This window comes from Protopterus annectens, chromosome 8.part1, assembly GCF_019279795.1.
Source record: "Protopterus annectens isolate FY-2018-M chromosome 8.part1, PAN1.0, whole genome shotgun sequence".
Taxonomy (NCBI): Eukaryota; Metazoa; Chordata; order Ceratodontiformes; family Protopteridae; genus Protopterus; species Protopterus annectens.
In genome coordinates, this window is record NC_056742.1 from 353,486,738 (window position 1) to 353,512,232 (window position 25,495).

The 25,495-nt window shown below is 40.2% G+C and overlaps 1 protein-coding gene across 1 annotated transcript in view; it reads right to left on the minus strand.

Annotated features, from left to right (window-relative positions):
• LOC122810354 (fatty acyl-CoA hydrolase precursor, medium chain-like) overlaps positions 1–25,495 on the minus strand; it is a 336,843-nt gene that overhangs the window by 42,352 nt on the left and 268,996 nt on the right. Inside the window, exon 10 of the mRNA XM_044081933.1 lies at positions 6,115–6,262. Coding sequence (XP_043937868.1) covers positions 6,115–6,262 — 148 coding nt within the window. The remainder of the gene's footprint in view (positions 1–6,114; positions 6,263–25,495) is intronic.

Genomic DNA, 25,495 nt, shown 5'->3' on the forward strand with positions numbered 1-25,495 from the left:
CCCTTAAAATCTAACTTTAAGCCATGAATTTGGTGTAATGCCTCATTTTTATTGGCATTCAACCTAAGAACCCTCTGTACTTGTCCCTTCACAACATTATTAAATGCATTCTTTGGTATACTAATTCTATGTATATATGTATTGTCTTTACTAAACTTTTTATATGTAGTAGTAGATATTTTACCCAATATATTTTAAAAATGTTGATATCCAATAAGTTAATGTCACTTCCAGATACTATGAATTTGATTTTCAAAAATGTTGCAGTATTTTTAAATATAATAAAAATTATTACAATTATTCAGTGTACCATCCCATGTAATAAATACATCAACAAATCTCTTATAAATTTTCAAACGAGCCTTATAAATATTATTATTAAATACATAACAATTCTCCCATTGTGACAACCCCAAATTGACATAACTATTTGCTACTGGGGTCCACATGACCACTCCCATTTTTTGCAAATAAATTATATCAGAAAGCAAAAAAACATTATTCTCTAGTACTAAATGCATAATTTCAAAAATTGTTTGGCTCTCCATATTTATAATAGATTTTGTTCACTCAAGAATTCTCATAAAGCCTCTAAATCACAATCATTTGGTATGCAAGTAAAAAAAATCCACATATAATGCAACAAACAAATAATTCTGGCCAATACTTCCTTTTTCCCAGTTACACAATTAATTAAAAAAAAAATCATTATGATCATGTATGTAACTTGGGGTTTGCACACTAACCCCAATGATTTTTGTTTTAAGAACATTGATATAGACTTAGTTATCCAACCTCTATGTGAGACAATGGATCTCATGGTTGGTTTTGTTGTCATTTGTATGAATTTTGGGAATACCATAATACATTGGTATTACTGGGTGAGTTATATATAAAAAAAGTTCATCTTTTCCAATGATACATAATTATTATTGTGTATTATATATTGTAGTGTTAGCATTCGCTATTATTAATCTAACTTCATTTCCATGAATCACATCACACACTGCACTATTCTGTAATAATAAATCTGCTGCCTACAAGTACTCACTTTTATTTATTCTGTAATAATAAATATGCTGAATGTAAATAGTCAGTTTTATTTATTACTACAATACTCCCTCCCTTGTCAGCTACTTTTATAAATATGTCGTGGTTCTTAAACTATTCAGTGCCTTAACCTTCTCTTTCTGATAAATTGTGAAACTCGTATTTATTAGACAAAGTGAACAAATCATAAACCTCTTGTCTACATACCTGTTCAAAAGCAGCAATAATGGGGTGATTATCTGAGGTAAATGGACTTAGTTTTTTTAATTTTTTGCTTTGTATCATTAATTTTCGGAAAACGAATGCTTAAGTTTAAACATCTACTAAATATTCTTAAATCCATAAGTGTCTCTGATAAATTACTATTACAAGATGGAACAAAAGTCCTAAGTATAATGATTAAAAACTACTGATTGTTTACTGACTAATTATTTTACCGAGAATGGCTCCTTCTCACTGGACCTTGATACATTACATTTCCTGCTCCTGTTCCTCCAACATTTCTTCATCTTGATCTGAATCTTTTCTGTAGTACTTTTTATAGACCTATCTGTAGAACATTTGAAAAGCCCAAAGGGTCCAGAGCTGCTATATCATTCTCATCAACTGTAGTTGTTTGACAGTTTTTTACTGCTACTTATTTTTGATCATTAATTTCTCCACCTTGAATGTGATGATGTTTAAACATTAAACCCATTAATTTTCCAAAAAAAAACTTCTCCATTTTTATAATCTCTTGCATTTCTTTGTAATTTCCTTTAAGTGGCAGCCAAATGATCCTCTAAAACCTATGGGGTTATCACAAAATATTATATGAAGTATACTGAGAGGTGTCCAACTGCAATACTGTAAAAATAATTCTAACATACATATTTCTTCTAGTAATTGTCACTTTACATCCAAAAAATTATTCATGAATACCATATACTCTTTACCAAGTTTCAGATTTAACTTCTGCCAGCATCTCAATAATTCTGGATATTTCGTTCCATAAGTGTGCATCTTTATTATATGTAATCCCCTGGGTACAATGCCCATAGTTATATATACCTCAAAATTTAAGCATTGCCACTGTAAACATGTATATGCCTGTACCATTGTTTCCAATGTTTTCAGTTTGGCTACAGAGTCTCTAGTATCAAAATTTGAGAACATAGTCAAATTTATTTTTATATCATCTTCATCTTCCACTAATAATAGCAGATTGCCAGTGACTATCAGCAAGTTATTTAAATGAGTGTGTTTATTTTTTACTGTTTGAAAACATGAGCTCTGACTCTTGCTCACCTATAGATGTGGATTCTCCCATGTTCTGCAGGCACAGCAACAACAACACAAACAATGAAAAAAACAAAAGTACCTATAAATCCTGAAAAGCTATGGTGTGAAAGCTAATAACGCCTATGTTTTTTTTGTGTGCTTTTTATTCATCAAGTACTCGTGTATCCCTGAGCCTGCATTTATGTGACTGCTGGACTTATTTGCTTTGGCTCATTATTTGTCTACTTTGAGCTACTTTTGTTTTTTCAATGATTCCTATAGTCACCAGTTCATCAGTTCTTAGGTACTTATTAATCTCTGAGGATCTTAACAAGTCCAGCCTTACATTCCCATGGTAGTTTTCAGCTCTTATATTTTGCATACAAATAACACAGATGTGGGCTGAGCAGGGATATGTTGGAACATTTACATGTCTTCCCTATCCATGAGTGACAGGGGTGCTAGATTGGGGGTGAATTCCACCCATTCATCCAAATTACATTTAAAGAGAGTATGAGAAATACTTTACCTTTTGTTGAGTGGAAGACAGTGTTATTTTCTGTGATACTTGCCTATCACTCCAACATGTTCTATATATTTTGCAAAAGAGTTTGAGATCCTTTGAGTAAGTGTTTATGATACCACTGGGCTTGTGAATGCATAACACATAGAAGAAGAAATAAATGGTACAGTCAACACAGCTAAGGCCAGTTTAAAACCACTTTTAATAAAATTACAAAAAAACAATAAAATAGAATAGATAAGCACTTTCAGGCTATCAGCCCTTCATCAGATCTACTATTCTAAAACAAAAAGACAAACCATAAAAAGAAGAAACTATTCCAAGCCTTAACAATCCAGCCAATCAAGATCTTACAGCAACATAAGGCATTTAATGAAGCAATTTGCATGCTCTCAATGCCGGCTTTAAAGGGACAACCCCATTCAAGCCGGGTAGTTTGTCAGCTTGTAATTTCGCCATCCATCTCAACTCGGCCATCTCTGTGCTATGTACAATGTCACCTCCCCTTATATCCTTAAATACTAGTTGTATAGCCAAGAATTTAAAACAATGTTCTGGACAATCCATGATGTGCTTACAACAGCATTAGTTGAGTTTTTCAACCTAATATCACTAAGATACTTCAGTATTCTATCTTTAAACAGCATGTTAGTCTTACCAACATATAAATGAGAGCACTTAGTGCAAGTAGCAATATACTCTAAATTCTGAGTTTTACAATCAGCTCTCAGTTTAAATCTGTAAACAAAGCCAGTCTCGGGGGGGGTGACAAAAAGAGTCAGTTCTAGAGATGTAATTACATGTCTTGCAGGACAAACAAGGAAAAGTCCCAAACTTATCAAACCTGGGAACAGAATTAGATCTATCAATAGGAGGTCCGTAACATAGCTGCCTTTTCAGGGATTTAGCATTCCAAAAACTAAAACTAGGTTTATTTGTAACAAACCCTTTAATATGGTCATCCAAATCTAGCATGGACCAGTTCTTAGTAATAACATCACAGATCTTATGCACATTACTGGAGTAGGTCAGGGTCATTCGTGCTACACTATCAGCACTTCTCATAGGTGTACAGACCCCCTGAGATCCTTGCCAACTTCTCTCAAATAATATGGAGCCCCATCTGTTGAACAAAAGAGAGACCCCTCATCCATGTGCTTATGCACCTCATTAAAAGATTAACCCCTGTCAACAAGAGGCATAATGTAGACCTAAGAAGTACCCCTGCAAAATACAAAAAGGGAATACGATCTCCTCTAAAATTAATGATATCTGGCTGTCTCTTTGGTGATACTTGTAGCAAGATTTCTCATAAAAGTGACCAGTGTCTTTCCCGATTACCTTTTCATCATCTAACAACAGAATCAGAAAAGGAATTGTTGCTAAAACATCACAAATGCCCCTATTTGATGCAAACCCTGTTTTATCTTTATTAAGTGAGTGAAGAATAATTATTTCAAATCTGAAGTTCATCAAAGAAACATAGATTGTATAATCCATATTTGTCATAGCAATGGACTACTAGAACTCTAACTCATGTGGGCTCTGTACTGGGACATTCACAGAATATAACTAGATGAGTAAGAGCTCAACACCTGTCTGCAAATGTCAGGAGAGCTATATTAAAAGTTGCACAATGGCTATGTTATGTTTCTTATAGAATTCAAGGGGTATGTCTGTCTAATCATGAATCATTCTTAGATTTTAGTTTCACAGTTGCTTCACTCACTTACTGTACATACTAGCTCAGTCTACTCATCTGCTTTCATCTGTACTAATTTAACTGTCTTCAAAACTTTGTGCAAAGCCTATGTATTAGAGCCCACCATATACATTTTTTAGAATAAATGAACTGCCAAATTCTATCAGGTTTGCTTGGTCATGAATATGTGGACTCTTGATAATTCCTATTTTAGTCTGATGATGTTTATATTTCCATCCTTGCCTTCTAATGACTGCTTTTAGTGATTTAGAGCCCTATGTTCACCATGTTTCTTATTTGTGCCATCTGCCCTACAAGCCATTCAGTCTCTGAATTCTGTTAGAGAATTCTAATAAAGAGTTGTGTTTCTCTAAAGGCTTGCTTTGTGAGTCCTGATAAGTGTAGGTGTGTCAGTTCCTTTGTTTAATACCACATCTCCCTGTATTGTAACATTTTTGTAATGTACACGGACACATCTTATTTTACTTCATAAAATAGAAGATTATGAGTGGGTCTCAAATTGTTACCATGGTATTACGTGTTTGAGACATGGATGACAAGAAATTAAAATTGTAAACAAAGCCCTGATGTCCTCATTTCTCCACTTTTTGCATAGTGTGCATCTAACCCAGCCGTCTCCAGCATTTTGTCTCCATCACCTCTAGCTTCCTCAACTACTCTGCCTTCAGTGACTAGGTTTCTGCTCTATACAGAAGTATCAGTTGCAGCACTGCTTTTTTACACCATACTTTTTAGCTTCTTTAGCACTCTTCTGTTATGTACTACCCCTGAAAACTATGCACCAGTTGATTTTTAGCTTTGAATTGCTCATTCAGACTTACCTTCTCCACAACCACCCCTCCTAGATAATTAAAGTTGTTAACCTGTTCCACTGTTTCCCTTCCACTTCAATTTTCAGATTCTTCTGATTTCCCCCATTTGCTGCTATGACAATTGTCTGTATTCAGTTTCATCCCATGTGCCTTCAATTTTGCATTCCATTTCCCTATCATTTGCAGTGTTTGCTAATATAGTCCATCACCAGTATTAACAACAGTGAGCTCAGAGCCGAACCCTAATGCACATCCACTGCCACTGGAAATTCTACTATGAGTCTAAACACTGCACTTATCTCATTGGGTCCTTCACCATAGCCTGCACTTATGTCACCAATGTAAACTCCTTTGCAGAATATTAGCTAAAGCTGTCTCTAGTAAAAAGTAAACCTAATGACACCATTTGAATGAGTGGTATAAGTACCACTTACTATGAAAGACGCGACAATGATAACACTTTGAAGATATATTTTGTTTTAAAAAATTTAAATGCAGATCACATTTAATAAGGTTCTTAAAGCACTCTTGCTTCAATAAAGTCCAGAAATTGTCTTGAAAGACTGAGATATAAAAAGATATGGCTTTGTTCAACATAGAGCAATTTAGTGAGCTGCAAGTTTTTATGTTTTAGTTTGCATGGACCACTGACAATGCTTACTTCTTTCAAGTGATGCTACCATCATATTAAAACCTTTAAAAAACGTTATGAACATTATTTTTACCAGTTTTTCTTCATCTCTTACCTCTGTGATGATTAGCAACTCTAACTGTTGGGATTACCATAAGCATATCTCCTAGCATTTCAAGGAGACGGTCACGTAGCACAGGTGGGTCCTCTATATCTTTGAAGTACTCCCCATCTATAAATGGCACAAGTTTATTGCCTGCTCCCTAAAATTGTAAAAAAAAGGTAAGAGTAACAGTTGTGTCAAATGAACATGTAGTCCTAAGTTACTTTTTCTAGCATTAATCCCAGAATGACAGTGCATGAAAGAACTTTACAATTTTCCTTGTTTGCAAATACGAGTAAAACAAATATCTATCAGCCTTCATCTCTAAATGGATGCAGACATATACTGTACTCAGATTTTAGCTTCAAGTATGTTTTTGAGTGGGAACAAGAATACTGTCTTGGGCATAACTCAGCCAGAAAAATAGTTTAATGAATGTATCACTAAACCAGAAAAATTGTTTAATAAACCTCTGTCTGAGGGAAAAACAATGTACTGCTGTGTACTTTTGTGAATATCTTCCTTTTTGAACTATCATTCTAGCATAAGAACTGAAATATTTAGTTAACACTGCTGAGTACACAACATCTGGACAGAGTATATCAGAATCTATTGTATGGCAGACCTATTTCCTACTGGGATTTGAGCCCCTCCGTTTTGCCCGATGATGATGCAAATATAGGATGCCAACTGCTCACAAAAATTTGTAAATAAAGCACAGTGTTAAAATAAATGACAGCACTTCTGCTCTTTCTTTCCCCTTGGTAGCTATAAAGGTTAAGGAAAATCTTATACTTTTGGATGAATTTCAATATACTATTTGTCAAAAGGATGGACAACAGGGTGAGACACTGGAAAGTTGAATACTATGAAACTATTATGAGCAGTTGAGCATACATGAGCTAAGACAATCTGTACTGTTCATTAAATATAAGAAAAAGCTGATACTGACAATGGCTAAGTGCAGAAGAGATCTAGGTACATTCCTTCTGAAGAATTTCAGGGGATATACTACTAGTATTTTGGTGACCACTTAACTGATACAGTCCTTGTCAAGTCCAGTACTATAAACCCATCTATGCCAACATCATGCCGCAATTGACACAAGCATACATAGGCGCATACCACTAAATGCACACAGCATAACCAAACATCAAAATGCCATTTGTTACAGAAGACTTCATTGCCTTCTTGGGGTTGGCAAAATGGATAAGGCATTTATCTTACAAATACAAGGTACAAGGTTTGATTCTCAGCTTTGAATGAAATTGGCTAGGCGTAAAATGGCCCAGATGAGCAGTTAGTCTAGTATTAACCTATGAATATCTTCCATCCTTCTATCCTGTTGGGTCTACAATTCTTCACCCATTCACCAAATTTTTATACCTGTGATAATTCTACACCCAGACAAAATAGCTTTGACCTGCAAATCATTTGATCATCCAGTCTTAAATATCCAAGTTACATACATTAATTAATTTTTCAGCTTCAATGTATCCAGACAATGTGACAAGGCACTTCAAAGTTAAGATTTCTTTACCATAAACTCTCATCTCAGTAGGAACTAGGATTTGTACAATGTGTTGTAATCATTCTTACCACCAAAGCTGTGATTATTCACTGGTAAAAACACTAATGTTAGAGGTGCAGAGGAAAATTGTTCACATTAACAGGATTATTGGGTCAAAGCCTCCCACAGGAATGCTGCTAAAAATTAATTTGCAAACTTTAAAGTTATTGTCTGAAATGTACTTATTTTGGATTTCTGAGCTTCAAAGCATTATATAATACTACATAAACAAAATATGCTGGAACATTAAACAAACTGGCTAACTGACTGACTACATACTTGCACGCTCTTACTCTGGCTGTTCACTCAAAATGGCACCATTGCTTACACCTGTACAGTACGTATATGCATGTGCTGACTCACTGGAAAGTTTCTTAAAGGTATATCACACACACTGACCTTCAGCCTCCCTCTTTACTGCACTATCTCATACAAAGAATGACATTTCAATAGGCATGCAATTATACAGACACTAATAAAGAAAAACAACAGTCATGTCCAGGTTGCCATGTATCTGGAACTAGGTTTTGAGATGCGGCCTGATTTCATAACATAATAGTTAGGACTAGGTTTAGCAACAGGGACAGTCACTGGGGAATGTTCTACTTGTGGACTCATGGGGATTTTCTCAGGAACAGGGATTGGTGATGTAATTTCCTCTGGAACAGGAACATTAGACAAGTTACTCTGAGAACTAGCCTCTTTGTCATAGGCAAGATGCTGTGACACTGGTAACAAATGCTTCCAATTTCATCTGAATTCCATTCCTTGTGATGCCACAGTTACGATCTCAGCTCTTGACACAAACCTTTCATAAATCCGATGAGATCAAAACCTTTTGACGTCTGCATTCTCAGTATCTCCTCTTTGTAAAGAACTGAGTGGTTTGCTTGTTTTATCATAGTAAGACTTCTGGGACAAATGCTTTTTCAGCAGTTGAGATCAAAACCTTTTGACGTCTGCATCCTCAGTATCTCCTCTTTGTATAGAACTGAGTGGTTTGCTTGTTTTATCATAGTAAGACTTCTGGGACAAATGCTTTTTCAGCAGTTGGGCTTTTACTGCTTTGTTATTTTTAGCACTTGGAACCAATAAATTACTGCTGATTGGTAGTGTGGTTCTGGTTTGTCTCGACATAAGACTCTGGGCAGGTGAATCAAGATGTTTATCACGAGGAATGTTTCTGAGATTTAACAAGTTTAGAAAAACATCGGTATTGTCATGTCTGGATTTCTCTAACAGCTGTTTTGCATTTTGAACTGCCCATTCAGCCAAGCCGTTTGACTGAGGGCATTCAGGACTACTCGTAATATGAACAAAGTCCCACTCTTTTGCAAATTTCTTGAACTGCTGACTTGTAAACTGTGCACCATTGTCAGAAACAACTCTGTACAGACTACCATGGATAATAAAATGTCGCTTCAACTTAGTAATTTACAGTACTGGAAGTTAGGCTGGGAAGTAGGTCAATCTTGAACCAGTTTGAATAAGAGTCTACTAACACCAAATAATGTTGACCACGCCACTCAAAGATATCTAGCTACTGTTGACAAAGGTAGTTCAGGAATCTGGCTTAACTGAAGTGGTTCTTTTTGTTGTTGCGGATTTGTACTATTACATACTGAACAAGATGAAAGTACTTTCTCAATATCTATTTACATAGAAGGCCAAAATACTAGATCTCTTGCCCTTCTTTTAGTACAATCTGTTCCTGGGTGACCATGATGCAAGATCTTGATGTCGTCTTGTTGCAAGGATGTTGGAACAATCACTTTAGGACCTTTCATGATACCATTATCTGACAAAATATCATTTCTGTATGGAAAATAAGGTTGCACTTCTACTGGTAAACAAGATTGCTTTTAAGGCCATCTTTGACTGATAAAGAGGATTAGCTTCTGGATAATTGGATCTGAAGCTGTTTGAGTTCTGAGCTCATCCAGACATGTGGAAGAAAAATTTGTCACTTCCATGACCTCAAAATCAAGATTATCATTGTTATGCTGTTCTGTGGTTTTTTTTCTGGGTGACCTGGATAAAGTATCAGGAAGATAAAGAAGTTTGCCTTTTGTGTAAACAAGAGTGAAATTGAACTTTTGCAATTTGAGCATCATACATTGCAGTCTAGCCGAAGCTGTATGCATAGCCTTTCTCAAAGTAGTAACAAGAGGTTGGTGATCAGTTTTAATCTGGATAGGTCGACCATAAACATAATCATGGAACGTCAAACATGCAAACACAATTGGCAAAAGCTCTTTCTCAATATGAACATACTGCATCTTGGTTTGGGTAAGAGTTCTCGAAGCATAGGCTACTGGTCTACCCTATTGAAGAATGACTGCACCTAGACCAAACTTAGAAGCATCACAGGAAAGAGTAACTGGTTTGTTAACATCATAGCAGCTGAGAGTTGGTGGGTTAGCAATTTTCTGCTTTAGGGCATCAAATACTCTTTGGTGCTGTTCTGACCTGGACCAAATTACATCTTTGCATGTCAGTTCCACTAAGAGAGCTGAAAGTTGGCTCATATTTGGATTGAACTTGCCTAGATAGTTGACCATGCCAAGAAAATGTTGTAGGGGCTTGGACATTGTCTGGAGCTGGCATGTCAAGAACTGCTGTTTGCTTAAAAGGATCTGGTCATAAGCCTGAACTGGTAAAAAGTGACTAACATAAGTAACTTCTCGTAGCCTGGATTTGCACTTCTGAGGATTCAGCTTAAGATTCACTTCCCGTGCTCTTTCCAGAACTTTCTTGAGGTTTCTATCATGTTCGACTTCACCGTTGCCCCCTACTAGTATATCATCTACTAAAATAGCACAGTGATAGCCAGAAAAAATTTGCTGAATTGCAAACTGAAAGACTTCAATGGCAGATAGATACAAAAGGATGTTCTTTATTTGATTTACAAAACCTTTTCAAATTATTCCACTTATTGCAAGAATGACACTGCTGACCAAAAACCAAGCACTTTCCTCTTTTGGGTTGGTGATTTTCACCACAATTATGACAGCTGACAATAAGGCTAAGTGAAGGCACATTTTTTGAGTTTGCTGACTCACCCTTATGTTTAACAAACCATGTTCTGGAATTTGCTGGAAAGACTCAGGGTTTCCAAGGGACTGCTACAGGATCTGCAGTAGTTGACATGTGCTTGGGCCTGTTTCTTTTAACCACATGCTGCATACTATCAACATGAGCTTTGTCACTGTGCCTTCTACAGCTACTCTCATTTATAAGCATATCTGTGTGCCTTTCTGTAAGCTTGTATGTCTGACAAATCTCAATGGCCTTATTTCACATTAAGTCACTATCTTGAAGCAAAATCTTTCTCACTGTGTCATTATTAATACCACACACAAGCCTGTCCTTTATCAACTCATCTCTCAAATCTGCATGTTTTAGCTTTATTTCTCAAGTCTGCGTTATATGTTGCAAACGTTTCACCAATCTTTTGATCCCTTGTGTAAAATAAGTGCCTTTCCATTGTAACATTCATTTGGGGGTTACACATGTCTAAATTTACATTTTAAGCACTTAGGGTCTTCTGTTGTTTCAGCCAGTACCACTATATGGTGCCCCCCCCCCCCACAAATACAGCAGGTGCATACACAAATGAATGCTCTCTTTCAATGGCCTCTGAATCAGCTAAATTAAGCAGAATAAATGCCTTTGTACATGTGACTTTATCAGAAAAAGCAGCCTGTATGAAAATATTTTATTTCTGTTCAAACACTCTCCATTTTTCTGTAATATTATTATCAAACACAAATGATGCGGTTCAGCAAAATCCTTCTGCCAGGCCCACAGGTTATGGTAAAACACAATGCAAAATGGCCTTTGTAATTATGTACAAACATGCACACACACCAGGTACTTGTAATAATATTAAAATGCACAATAAACTCTTTGAAATACTGTATTCTGCAAAATATGCTCTGAAACAACTGCACCTTGTAAAATTTCTATGAAATAAGTGTAGTTTGTGAAATAACTGCACTGTAATACTGCACACACTTGCAAACATGTTGCACACTTCAGATATTTTGAATAGCTTTAGTTAATACAAAAAAGTAGCACATAGCAAAAAAATACAGTTGATTTTCTTTTTTGTACATTTTATGTGATTCGGATATTGCTTCAAACATTTTCATAATTATTTTGAATATATTTATCAACTTGTCAAAGTTTTGGATATTTTGTTTAATAAGAATTTAGTTTTGAGCTTTTTGAGTGCTTTTTTTTATATTTATAGCAAAAGAAATCATTTAAGCAAGTTTTAGTACCTGGAAAAAGTTTCTGATCTGTTCTGCAAGTCGTTTGAGCAGCAGGGATGATCCACTCTTGTATATTCCTCCAACTTTAACCTGTTGACTCATGCCTGTAATGCTGGATCCCACTTCTGATACCAGGTCATTCTTCTTATGTGCATTAAGAAGATGATGAGGCTTGGGTGTTCGTTTAAGTGGTTGATTGCATACAAATACATCAGGATGGATGGCAGGAGCATTAAACTTAAACAAACTAACTGACTGTCTACATACTTGCATGCTCACACTCTGGCTGCTCACTCAAAATGGCACTGCTGCTAGAATGTGCTGAGTACTTATATGCATGTGCTGACTCACTGGAAAGCTTCTTAAAGGTACATCACACACACACACTGATCTACACCAGGGATCTCAAAATGTAGTTGTTTGTTTGCCAGAGTGCATGGGGGATTACATTTCAGCTTTTGCCTGCTATAATTTAGGCCCTTTTTTGCAGAGCTGTTCACTGTGCAGTGGCGGTTAGCAGCACCCTGTATAGTAGTAAACCTATAAAGCTAGTACTTGGGACTTTAACCAGTAATATAGTAAGGCTTTGCACAGAGCTAAGCTTAGGGCAGCGGTTTACACATCAAACAGCACTAATATCAGATCGTAGAACTATCTGACATCTAGTCTTAATCCTAGACACTACTCAGTTGACCCCTGTAAAACAATTCACTAAACCATGTGACACCCGTGCCCTGGCCCAGCAATCAAGGAGCCTCAATCCTCACCACTAACACCAGAGAGGGTGTCTCATATATGAGGAAGGGATAACAAATACACACAGTAAAGTGAAATTTCCCTTAAGAACACACAGAGATCACAGTCAGTCCAGGGCTGGTCACTCACTTGCTCCCATGGTCCCCAATAAGACTCCCCACTGGCACAGCTATAGGGTCCAGATCTCAGCTTAGCTGGCAAGCTAACCTCCAGTTCTCTCTCTGTCCAACCAGTGCTTCATGTCCCTGCCCAGGTAGCTCACACACACACACACACACACACACACACACACACACACACACACACACACACACACACACTCACACACACACACTTTGAGATAAATATTTATACAACTTCACAGACACTCCTGGGAAAGGTTGACACAGATTCTCCAGCTGTGCCCCTATAGCAAGACTATACGGTAGTAATTACGCCACCACCAGCTAATATTTATCAGGTACCCAAAGGCCCTTAAAAGGGTGTCCAATTATTACTGTGCAATATTATTATCCAATTGGTAAGTATGACTACACAGTCTTAAGGCTTATTAGAGTGGCTTTGTACAATAAACTCTATAAATATGCAATGTACTCTAGAGCTTAACTTATCTCTACATAAACCAGCCACAGTTGAAAAGGGTTTAAAAATATTTAATAATAAATACTAAAAACACAAGACAATACTACTACTACACCACAGTGCTATTCAGGAGTTCAGAGATCACACAGAAACTTAAAATAATTCAGTAATACAGATCTGACATAACAGAAAAACATTTAGTCTAATCTTTATGGTCCTAGCTATTGCTACAAGAAAATGTAGCAGTGCTATAGGTTGGATATCAAGACAAAAATGCTTAATAATCTCTGGTTCTCACTGTTTAAATTGAAACTGCAGTTCTGCTAAACATTACATCATATTTTACACCTTCCTGGTTCCCAGGCCACACAAAAACTACATTTACATTATTTTACACTTAGCAATAAAGGACGTTCCACATGTAAATTCTGGTCATTAACTTTATCCTTAAAACAACAGGCAGGAAGCCTTCATCTAGCCAGACCTGAGCCAAATTGTAAAACATCAAAGGCAGTGATGAAATAATTTTAATTTCAAAAGAAAGATATGAAATGCTTGACTTAGTTTTCCTTACAGAAGATGGCAATGTTGCTACAATCTTGAAATTCAACATTTTAGTATTTCTTTCATTTAAGAAACAAGCCTGCATTTTGCATTTATATTTACAAATGCCAGAATTATGTATCAAATTCTATTTGGCTAGGCTGGCAGCCTTCACCCATCTCTACCCAATCTTAACATCCCCCCCACACCCAGAGAACTCATGCTAGTTTTTCAAGTGACCCTTGATAAACGCCGCTTGACAGTGTTAGGTCTATCTGGGTGTACCTCACCCCATTCCCTGTCTTGAGAGCCCATCTGCATTAGCATTGCTAATCACTCTGTGGTGCTGCACTGACATATCATATGCTTGTAACCCTGGGCTCCATCTTAGCAACTTGGCATTTTGCTGACTGGCTCTATTTAACCATGTTAGGGGGTTGTGATCCGTCATTACAGTGAATTTTCTTCCATACAGATAAGGTTGAAGTTTCTGCAGTGCCCACACTATGGCTAGACATTCCTTTTCTACCGCTGCATAGCATTCCTCCCTGGGTTGGAGCCTACGACTGAGATAAACCACTGGGTGCTCTTCCCCCTCTGAAGAAATCTGGCTAAGTACAGCCATCACCCCATAGTTCAAAGCATCCACCTGCACAACAAATTATTTGCTGTAATCTGGACTGGCTAACACAGGAGGTCCTCCCAAAGCTTCTTTAAGCTTCTGGAATGCCTGCTCATATGCTGGGGTTCACACTACCTTTTCTGGCCTGTTCTTCCTTGTCAGGTCTGTGAGGGGAGCAGCTATGGTACTATAACTGCAGACGAAATTTCTGTAGTACCCTGCTGTCCCTAAGAATGCCCTCACCTGCTTTCTGGTAACAGGTGCAATCCATGCCTGAATGGCTTCCACTTTGGCAGGTTCTGGCCTTATCTTACCACTCCCAACTCTATGTCCTAGATAGGAGACCTCTGCCATACCCACCTGACATTTGCTTGGCTTAATGGTCAACCCTGCCCTCTGTAGTCTGCCCAGCACCTCCCTGACATGCTGAAGATGCTCTGGCCAGGAATGGCTGTAGATAGCAATTTCATCTAGGTAAGCAAGGGCAAACCCTCCTGCTCCAGCTAGGATATTATCTACCAGCCTCTGGAAAGTCACTGGGGTATTCTTCATCCCAAAGGGCATCTTTGTGAACTCATACAAGCCAAAAGGTTCAGTGCTAACTTTACCCCCCTCTCACCCCCTAAAGGGCCCATCTTTATACCGGAAGAATGCAAAGTTCCTGTAATCACGGCTGCACAGGTAAAAAACTCACTCTCCAAAGCCAAGAACACAGCATCCATGGGGCCTGACAACATCCCAGGCTGCCTTCTACATGAACTACAGAATGAACTGGTACCCCACCTAAGTACCATGTTCAATCATAGCCTCACCTCAGGCTTTGTGCCCATTGAATGGCACACCATGACAGTTATCCCACTCCACAAAGGTGGGACCACAACAGACCCCGGGAACTACCGCCCCATTAGCCTGACGAGCCTCATCTGCAAGGCCATGGAACGTATCATCATGGAACTCATAAATAAAGACATTGGAAATCTCCAAACTCTGGACCCTAGACAGTTTGAGTTTGTAAAAGGCAGATCATGTCTCCTAAACCTGATAGACTTCTTTGAAGTGGTCACCAAAGCCATAGATGAGGGTAAGGTGGTTCACACAGCCTATCTAGATCTCACCAAGGTGTTCAACACCATCTCCCACTCTGGAATTATAGATAAACTCACTAAACTAGGTATAAATCCCCATGTCACAAGATGGGTTGCCAACTGGCTCACTGACAGAACCCACACTGTGAAAGTAGCAGATTCCAAATCAGACTTCAGACCAGTGACAAGTGGAGTATCACAGGGTTCAGTCCTGGGTCCTCTCCTGTTTGGTATCTACTTCTCTGAAGTACAGGCTAACACAGAAGGTCTTTGGCTAACTAAATTCTCAGTTGACTGCAAATTAGGAGCCATAATCGAGACTCCTAATGATGTGGACATCCTACAAAAGGGCCTCACTGAGACAGATGCCTGGTGTCAAAGACTTGGTCTCAAGCTCAATGCCAAAAAGTGCATTGTCATCCCCTTTGGTAAAAACTCTGTACCCATGAACTAACACATAGGCAGTAGTCTCTACTTAACACCAAAAGTGTGATAAGAGACCTTGGGACACAGGTGGACAGTAGTCTCTCCTTTGATAATCACATTGCCACAGTGGTCTGTAAATCCTTCTATGTGGCACACCTCATCACAAAAGGTTTCTCATCCAGAAAATAGAGGTCATTGTTCCCCTCTACTCATCACTCATTAGACCCATTATAGAGTACAATGCCCCTTTTGGTTTGTACCTCACAAGACATCTACAACAACTGGAAAGGCCACAAAAATACCTCACAAAGAGGATTACTGGCCTCAAACAGAAGCCTTATGCAGACCATCTCAACAACTCCAGCTTTACTCCATCCCATATCACCTACTCAGAGGCGATCTCTGCCTAACATACAAAGCAATGTCAAACCCAGAGCTGTTGGACATGCTCCACTTAAAGAAATCCCAATCCCTCTGAGCTACATGCTCTAGGGACCTAAACCTTGTCACCACAATAAACAGAACATGCTGGAGTGATAGATTCCTGTCCCAGAGACTTCCCATACTCTGGAACAGACTACCTATTTATGTCAAACAGAGCTCCTCATTAGTACTCTTCAAGAAAAATCTTAATGATTGGATGGGTAATAGGAAATTCATCCCGGGGATCACTTCTGTGGTTCTGCTTGACAGGAAAATAATTTTCTTGGGTGGCAAAAGCCAGGGTACCTTTTTGACTAGGCTTGTATAGGCCCGAGGGCCAATAGCCTAGTACCTACCTATGAACCTATAAAAGGAGTTACAAAGGCTGACTTCTCTCTAGCACTGGGAGTCAAAAGCACCTGCCAGTAACCTTTGGTACAATCAATGGTTGTAAGATACTTAGCCCCACCCAGCTACTCTAGGGCCTCATCTGTTCTAAGCATGGGGTAAGCATCCGAATCTGTGTGACTACTTAATTTCCTGTAATCCACACAGAACCTGGTGTTTCCATCCTTCTTTGGCACCAGCACAACTGGGGAGGCCCAGGGACTGTTGGACTCTTGAATAACCCCTAGTTCCAACATCTCCTGTACCTCCTCCCTCAGAGTCTGTTTGACTCTCTCAGGCACCCTATAAGGGGCCTTCCTAATAGGCCTTTGGGGTCCTGTATCTACCTGGTGCTGCACCAGGTGGGTGCACCCTGGTTTCCCAGCGAACATGTCCCCAAATTCCTGCAACACTGCTTAGATTTCTCGAACCTGAGTAGGAGATAGATGCTTGGACACTGCTACCCCTTCCACTGAGGTGTCAGCCCAAGCCTCACTGAGGAGATCAGTCCCCAGATCTCCCTCAGACTACTCCTGCAATCCACTGCAAATGTTGAGTACAAGGGCATCCCTATCATGGTAAGATGTTATCATGTTAACATGGTACAATTAGTACCGCTGCAGACTGCCTAGCAGTTCCACCATGTAGTTAACATCACTTACCTTTCTTACTACCTTGTAGGGTCCCTCCCAAGCTGTTTGCAGCTTGTTGTGTTTGACAGGAATGAGAACCATTACCTGCTGCCCCACAGCATATTCTCTAGCTCGAACATTCCTGTCATACCACACCCTTTTCTGTTGTTGGGCTTCTGTCAGGTTCTCCTAGTCCAAGCCCATGAGTTCCCTGAGCCTTGCCCTGAGGTTTAGGACATATGCCACAACAGACTCCTTGTGAGGCTCACACTCACCTTCCCACTCATCTCGAATTAAATCTATAGGTCCCCTCACCTTATGCCCATACAGCAACTCAAAGGGTGAAAAACCTGTGGATTCCTGGGGAACCTCTCTGTAAGCAAACAACAGATGGGGCAAATACCTGTCCTACTCCCTCTTAAAATGATCTGCAAATGCCCATAGCATGGACTTGATTGTAGAGTTTAACCTCTCAACAAGACCATTAGTGTGGGGATGGTAGGGGGTGGTCTTCATGTGCTTCACCCCACAGACCTTCCACAGACAAGCCAGCAGGTCTGACATGAAATTGACACCTTGGTCAGTCAGTATTTCTTTTGGGAAACCTACCCTGCTGAAAATTTCTAACAAAGCATTTGCCACCTTCTCTGCCTCAATGGTGGACAAAGCCACTGCCTCAGGGTATCGTGTAGCATAATCCACTACCATTAGGATATACTTTTTCCCTGTGGAACTTGGGGTACTCAGAGGACCCACAATATCCACTCTCTGAAATTATTCCTCAATCACAGGCAAAGGCATCAAAGGAGCTCTCACCTTGTCTCCTGCCATGCCTACCTTTTGGCACTGCTCACATGTCCTGCAGTACCCTGTTACATCTCTAGAAATTCCATGCCAATAGAAGTTCTGCATAATATGCCTCTTTGTAGGTTTTATGCCCATATGACCTGCAAAGGGAATGTCATGGGCTATGGCTAGAAGTGCCAGATGGTAGGCTCTAGGCACTACCAACTGCTGTACTCTCTCATCTTCTAGCCCTCCCTCAGGGGCCCACTCTCTATATAGTAACCCTTTGTCCCGGTATACAGATTCCTCCTTTCCTTGAGAATCAGGTGCCTCCCTAGCTACCTGCCTCAGGCCTTGCAATGTAGGGTCTGAGACCTGAGCCTGTCTCAACTCTCTCCTTGTAACCCTTCACAGCTCCCCTTCCACAGGAAGTCTGGTATCCTCTGACAGCGGTGCCTCACTGTCAGCCTAAGTACTACTACTCACCTCTACCTTTGCAGTTACCCTGTCCAAAGTAACATCAGTACCCACAAGCAGCTGTGGCTCACATTCAGTCTCACTGCTACAAAGTAGCTCCCTTCCTGAAGTAACCACCTCACCAGTCCTGGCTGCAAGTATGCAGTCCGTCTGTGTCTCCCCCAGGCTACCATGCCCACATGCTTGTCTCCTAGCCTGACCGCATGTAACTGCATAAGTACATGGTACTACCTCATCCAAATCCTTCCCTCTTAGGACATCTGCAGGATGGTAGTTTAGTACCCCTGTTGTCTCAAGACAACCTACTATTGGCATTTTGTCTTTCTCACTTACTGGCTCCCTCACCTTTGGTTCCCCACCTTGCCACATGCCCCACTGGTTGCATTCAAAACATTTCACCCTAGCTCCTGGACGTGTACCTGGACTAGTGGCTTCCCCTGCTACTGCCAGATTCTGTTGGGGCAGTCTGTGCTGCCCACCATGGTTTCCTTTAGACCCATGAGCAGTACTGGGGGTCCCCTTCCTGTACAGGGCTGCTCTGCTTGCTAGGTACAGGTCTCCCTTCTTCCCCAACTCATCTAAAATAGCACATTGTTTATCAGCTAACATGATCCTCATGTCCTCAGGCAAAGTTCTAAGGGCTTGTTCCCTCACCAAAATGTCTGCCAGCCCTTCAAAAGTGGTAACCTGACATCCACTCACCCAGCTATGAAAATACATGCTCAGTTCAGCAACATATTCACACACACTTTCATCTGCCTTGTGTCTATGCTCACAAAACTTTTTCTTATACTTTTCAGGTGTTAGCTTAAAACATTTTAACAAGTGACTTTTTACAACAGTATAATCAAAACATGCAATGTCAGGCATTTTAGTCAATGCATTTACAACTTTACCATGGAGTACGGGGGTCAGGAACCGTACCCAGAGCTTTTGGTCAACACTATACTGTTTGCATACCCTCTCAAACATATGAATGACACTATTAAAATTATCCTCTTCTTTAAATTGTGGAAGAAATTTACTGACCTGCTGTGCTTCTGGGGTCCAGTTACTCCCTTCCCCATTACCTCCATGACTCTGGTGAAGAGTCAACATTTCTCTCTAATGCCTCCTCTGATGCTCCTTTTCTTTGGCTTCTATCTCCAAATGCCTGGCCTCCAACTCAAGTCTCTTTAGCTCCAGCTGGATATTTAAGTCCACTGCTGTCGATTCTCCGAGGATATTGTATCTCCACTGCCAGTCTGATTGTCCTTCGCAGAAAGGTTGAGCTGTCCATTCTCTGAGGATACTGTATCTCCACTGCCAGTCTGATTGTCCTCCTGGATGCTGTTTTCTGATGCAGCTGTAGCCAAGGCTGCAATCAGGTCTGCCTTAGTTAGGTTTCATGCACCAGTCCCCTAGCCTGGCACATCTCCACCAGCTGACTCCTTGTCAGCTTTCCATACTCCTCTGCTGACATGCTGCCTGCTCACCCTGACTAACTAAGCTAACAAAAGAAATAAAACAATTGTGATCTGAAATCTGAGTATTCACTGCGTGGCTGACTTAGAGTATAAAACACCTTCAGAGATCACTGTACATAAGCTACAGGATTCACTCTACCCACACCACTACAAGCCAAATAGTATTTGCCAACTAATTAATATGTGATGTGGATATCCCACTGCTGTGAAACACAATTAATATGTGATGCCTGTGCCCTGGTGCAGCAATCAAGGAGCCTCAGTCCTCACCATTAACACCAGAGAGGACGTCTCATATACGAGGAAAGATAACAAATACACACAGTAAAGTGAAATTTCCCTTAAGAGCACACAGAGATCACAGTCAGTCCAGGGCTGGTCGCTCCCTTGCTCACCAGATCCCCAATAAGACTCCCCACTTGCTCTGCTATACGGTCCAGATCTCAGCCTAGCTGGCAAGCTAACCTCCAGTACCCTCTCTTTCCAACCAGTGCTTTGTGTCCCTGCCCAGGTAGCTGACACACACTTTGAGATAGGTATTTATACAACTTCACAGACACTCCTGGGAAAGACTGACACAGATTCTCCAGCTGTGCCCCTATAGCCAGACTATATGGTAGTAATTACTGCCACCACCAGCTAATATTTATCAGCTACCCAAAGGCCCTTAAAAGGGTGCCCAGTTATTACTGTGCAATATTATTATCCAATTGGTAAGTGTGACTAAACAGTCTTAAGGCTTATTAGAGTGGCTTTGTACAATAAACTCTATAAATATGCAAGGTACTCTAGAGCTTAATCTCTGCATAAACCAGCCACATGTGAAAAGGGTTTAAAAATATTTAATAATAAATACTAAAAACACAAGTCAACACTACTACACCACAGTGCTACTCAAGAGTTCAGATATCACACAGAAACTTAAAATAATTCAGTAGTACAGTTCTGACGTAACAGAAAAACACTTAGACTTATCTTTATAGTCCTAGCTATTTCTACAAGAAAATGTACTTCCAAGATAACTTACTTAAGACAACAGGCAGTGCTGTAGGTTGGATATCAAGAGAAAAATGCTTAATAATCTCTAGTTCTTACTATTTAAATTGAAACTGCAGTTTTGCTAAACATTACATCATCTTTTACATCTTCCTGATTCCCAGGCCACACAGAAACTGCATTTACATTCTTTTACACTTAGAGCAACAAAAGACATTCCACATGTAAATTCTGGTCATTACCTTTAGCCTTAAAACAATAGGCAGGAGGCCTTCATCTAGCCGCATTGGAGCCAAATTGTAAAACATCAAAGGCAGTGATGAAATAATTTTAATTTCAAAAGAAAGATTTTAAATGCTTGACTTAGTTTTCATTACAGCAGATGTTTTCATTACAGCAGATGGCAATGTTGCTACAGTCTTGAAGTTCAACATTTTAGTATTTTATTTCATTTAAAAAACAAGCCTGTATTTTACATTTATATTTACAAATGCCAGAATTATGTAACAAATTCTATTTGGCTAGGCTGGCAGCCTTCACCCATCTCTACCCAATCTTGACTTAGTTTTTATTACTCTCAATAAAAACCTGCCCAAGCATCAGGGACATCCAAAGCATAAACGCAAGCAAACTCCACCCCCCAACACAACCGAAATGACACATAGCCCACAAACTCAGTGTGCCACTCAACCACAGCCCATAAGGCATAACAAAGTACCCAACACTCTAGTCATAGGTGACTCTATAGTCAGGCACACTGATGTTCCACTGACTAGACTAAACAAGGAGAAAGTTACTGTCAGCTGCCTGTCAGGTGCCAGGATCCGCCACATAATGCATGCATTCAGGTCACTCAACAATAAGTACAAATATGACACTGTCATTGTCCATGTTGATGTGAACGACCTGAGACATACCTCCCTGGACTACATGAAAAGAGAAATGGAGGAGCTCTCCAATCTTGTATCCCAGGCAGGTATGACCCTAACCCTGAGAAGCATCCTGCCATCACCCAGAATGATACCACAGTACAAGGACAAAATGATTGACTTCAACAATTGGCTAAGCTTCTGGTGTCATTCTAAGGGGATCCAGTATTTGTCTGCCTGGGACAACATGATCGACAGACCACGATGCTTTTCCAGAGATGGCCTGCACCTGTCACCCTTAGGATTCCGGATACAGGCTAAGGCTCTCGCCACCCCTATAGTGCCTTTTTTAGGCAAGGTTCAAATGACAAATTCACCACTGTAACAGGTACAAGCAAGCAAAATCTGAGGGTAATGCTAGTCAATGCTAGAAGTCTAAACCTCAAAATGCACTCACTCGAGGCACTTCTTCAAAGCTCCAGAGAGCACCCCTGCATTACCAGGCTACAATGCATACCACACATTTCGGCCACCTAACCCAGAATGAAGCACTAAAGGCAGAGGCATGTCCATATTCATTAAGGATATCCACACCTCCAGGCTAGTTGCACAACATAATGCATCTGAGATTATCCAAGTGCAACTAACTCTGGGCAAGACCGCAATCCAAATTGTAGCTTGCTACAAACCCCCCACCATGCCCCAGGATTCCCACTCCTCATTTCTTGATACACTGGAAAGTATTAGGGTACAACCCAACACCCTAATAATGGGTGATTTCAACTACCCCACCATTAACTGGGAAAACTACTCATGTACCAACTCTTTTCTCAACATTTTCTAGAATTCATAAATTCTAATGCCTTGGATCAACTTATTCACACCCCCACCAGGGGCAGCAATATCCTAGATCTGGTCATTACCAACATGGTTCCACACCAGAGGTCATTTCCTCGTTGGTCAGATCCGACCACAAGCTAATCAGCCTAGACATCCACATCCCACCCCCACCCCCAATTAGGGAAACAATTGTAAAAAACTTCTCCAAAGCCAACTTCACACTTCTTAAGACAGAAGTGGCAAACTTCATGACATCCATGCAGACAGAAAATAGAGGTATGACTGCTGAATCCTACACAAATGCACTTTATAAGCACTTACACGAGTGCATGGATCATGCCATCCCTAATAGAACCAAGATTTTATCTTCCAAAAAAAGGAAGCCAATCTGGTGGTCCTCTTCCATAAACAAACTCTACAACAGAAGAAAGAAACTGTTGCAAAAAAGAGTAAAATCCCATGACTGGAGCACTCCCTGGTCAACCTCAGTAAGAAGCTGAGATCCGTCATAAAATCCTCCAAAGCTAGTTACGAAAACAAAATTGCCACTGACTCTAAAGACAACCACAAAGCATTCTACAGCTATGTCAAGAATCTCAATGGGAACACTCAAATCTGCTCTGAGTTACAGCACAATGGCACTAAATATACAGAACCAACTGATATGGCCAACATCCTAGCAGATAGGTTCAGTGCTAACTTTACCCCCCTCTCACCCCCTAGAGGGCCTATCTCTATACCGGAAGAATGCAAAGTTCCTATAATCACGGCTGCACAGGTAAAAAACACACTCTCCAAAGCCAAGAACACAGCATCCATGGGACCTGACAATATCCCAGGCTGCATTCTACACGAACTACAGAATGAACTGGCACCCTACCTAAGTACCATGTTCAATCATAGCCTCACCTCAGGCTTTGTACCCACTGAATGGCGCACCATGACGGTTATCCCACTCCACAAAGGGGGAGCCACGACGGACCCTGGGAACTATCGCCCCATTAGCCTGATGAGCCTGGTCTGCAAGTCCATGGAACGTATCATCGTGGAACTCATAAACAAAGACATTGGTAATCTCCAAACTCTGGACCCTACCCAGTTTGGATTTGTAAAAGGCAGACCATGTCTCCTAAACCTGATTGACTTCTTTGAAGCAGTCACCAAAGCCAAAGATGAGAGTAAAATGGTTCATACAGCTTATCTAAATCTTGCCAAGGTTTTCGACACCATCCCCCACTCTGGAATTATAGATAAGCTCACTAAACTAGGTATAAATCCCTATGTCACAAGATGGGTTGCCAACTGGCTCATGGACAGAACCCACACTGTGAAAGTAGCGGATTCCAAATCCGACTTCAGACCAGTGACAAGTGGAGTACCACAGGGTTCAGTCCTGGGTCCTCTCCTGCTTGGTATCTACTTCTATGAAGTTCAGGCTAACACAGAAGGTCTTTGCTAACAAAGTTTGCAGATGACTGCAAACTAGGAGCCATAATCGAAACTCCTAACGATGTGGACAAACTACAAAAGGGCCTCACTGAGACAGACAACTGGTGTCAAAGCCATGGCCTGAAGCTCAATGCCAAAAAGTGTATTGTCATCCCCTTTGGTAAAAACTCTGTACCCATGAACTACCACATAGCTGGTAGTTTACTTAATGCCGAAAATGTGGTAAGAGACCTTGGGACACAGGTGGACAGTAGTCTCTCCTTTGATAATCACATTGCCACAGTGGTCAGGAAATCCTTCTATGTGGTTCATCTCATCACAAAAGGATTCTCATCCAGAAAAAAAGAGGTCATTGTTCCCCTCTACTCATCACTCATTAGACCCATTATAGAGTACAACGCCCCTTCTGGTATGTACCTCACAAGAAATCTACAACAACTGGAATGATCACAGAAATACCTCACAAAGAGGATTGCTGGCCTCAAACAGATGCCCTACACAGACCGTCTCAAAAAACTCCAGCTTTACTCCATCGCATATCGCCTACTCAGGGGCGATCTCTGCCTGACATACAAAGCTATGTCAAACCCAGAACTGTTGGACATGCTCCACTTAAAGAAATCCCAATCCCTCCGAGCTACACGCTCTAGGGACCTAAACCTTCTCACCACAATAAACAGAACATGCTGGAGGGATAGATTCCTGTCCCAGAGACTTTCCATACTCTGGAACAGACTACCTATCTATGTCAAACAGAGCTCCTCATTAGCAGTCTTCAAGAAAAATCTTGATGATTGGATGGGAAATGGGAAGTTCACCCCAGGGATCACTTCTGTGGCTCTGCTCGACAGGGGCACAGGAAAATAATTTTCTTGGGTGGCGAAAGCCAGGGTACATTTTTTGGCTAGACTTATATAGGCCCTAGGGCCAATAGCCTAGTACCTACCTATGAACCTATAATAATCTCTAATTCTTACTATTTAAATTGAAACTGCAGTTCTGCTAAACATTACATCATCATTTACACCTTCCTGATTTCCAAGCCACACAGAAACTGCATTTACATTCTTTTACACTTAGAGCAATAAAGGACATTCCATATGTAAATTCTGGTCATTAACTTTAGCCTTAAAACAATAGGCAGGAAGCCTTCATCTAGCCGGACTGGAGCCAAATTGTAAAACATCAAAGGCAGTGATGAAATAAT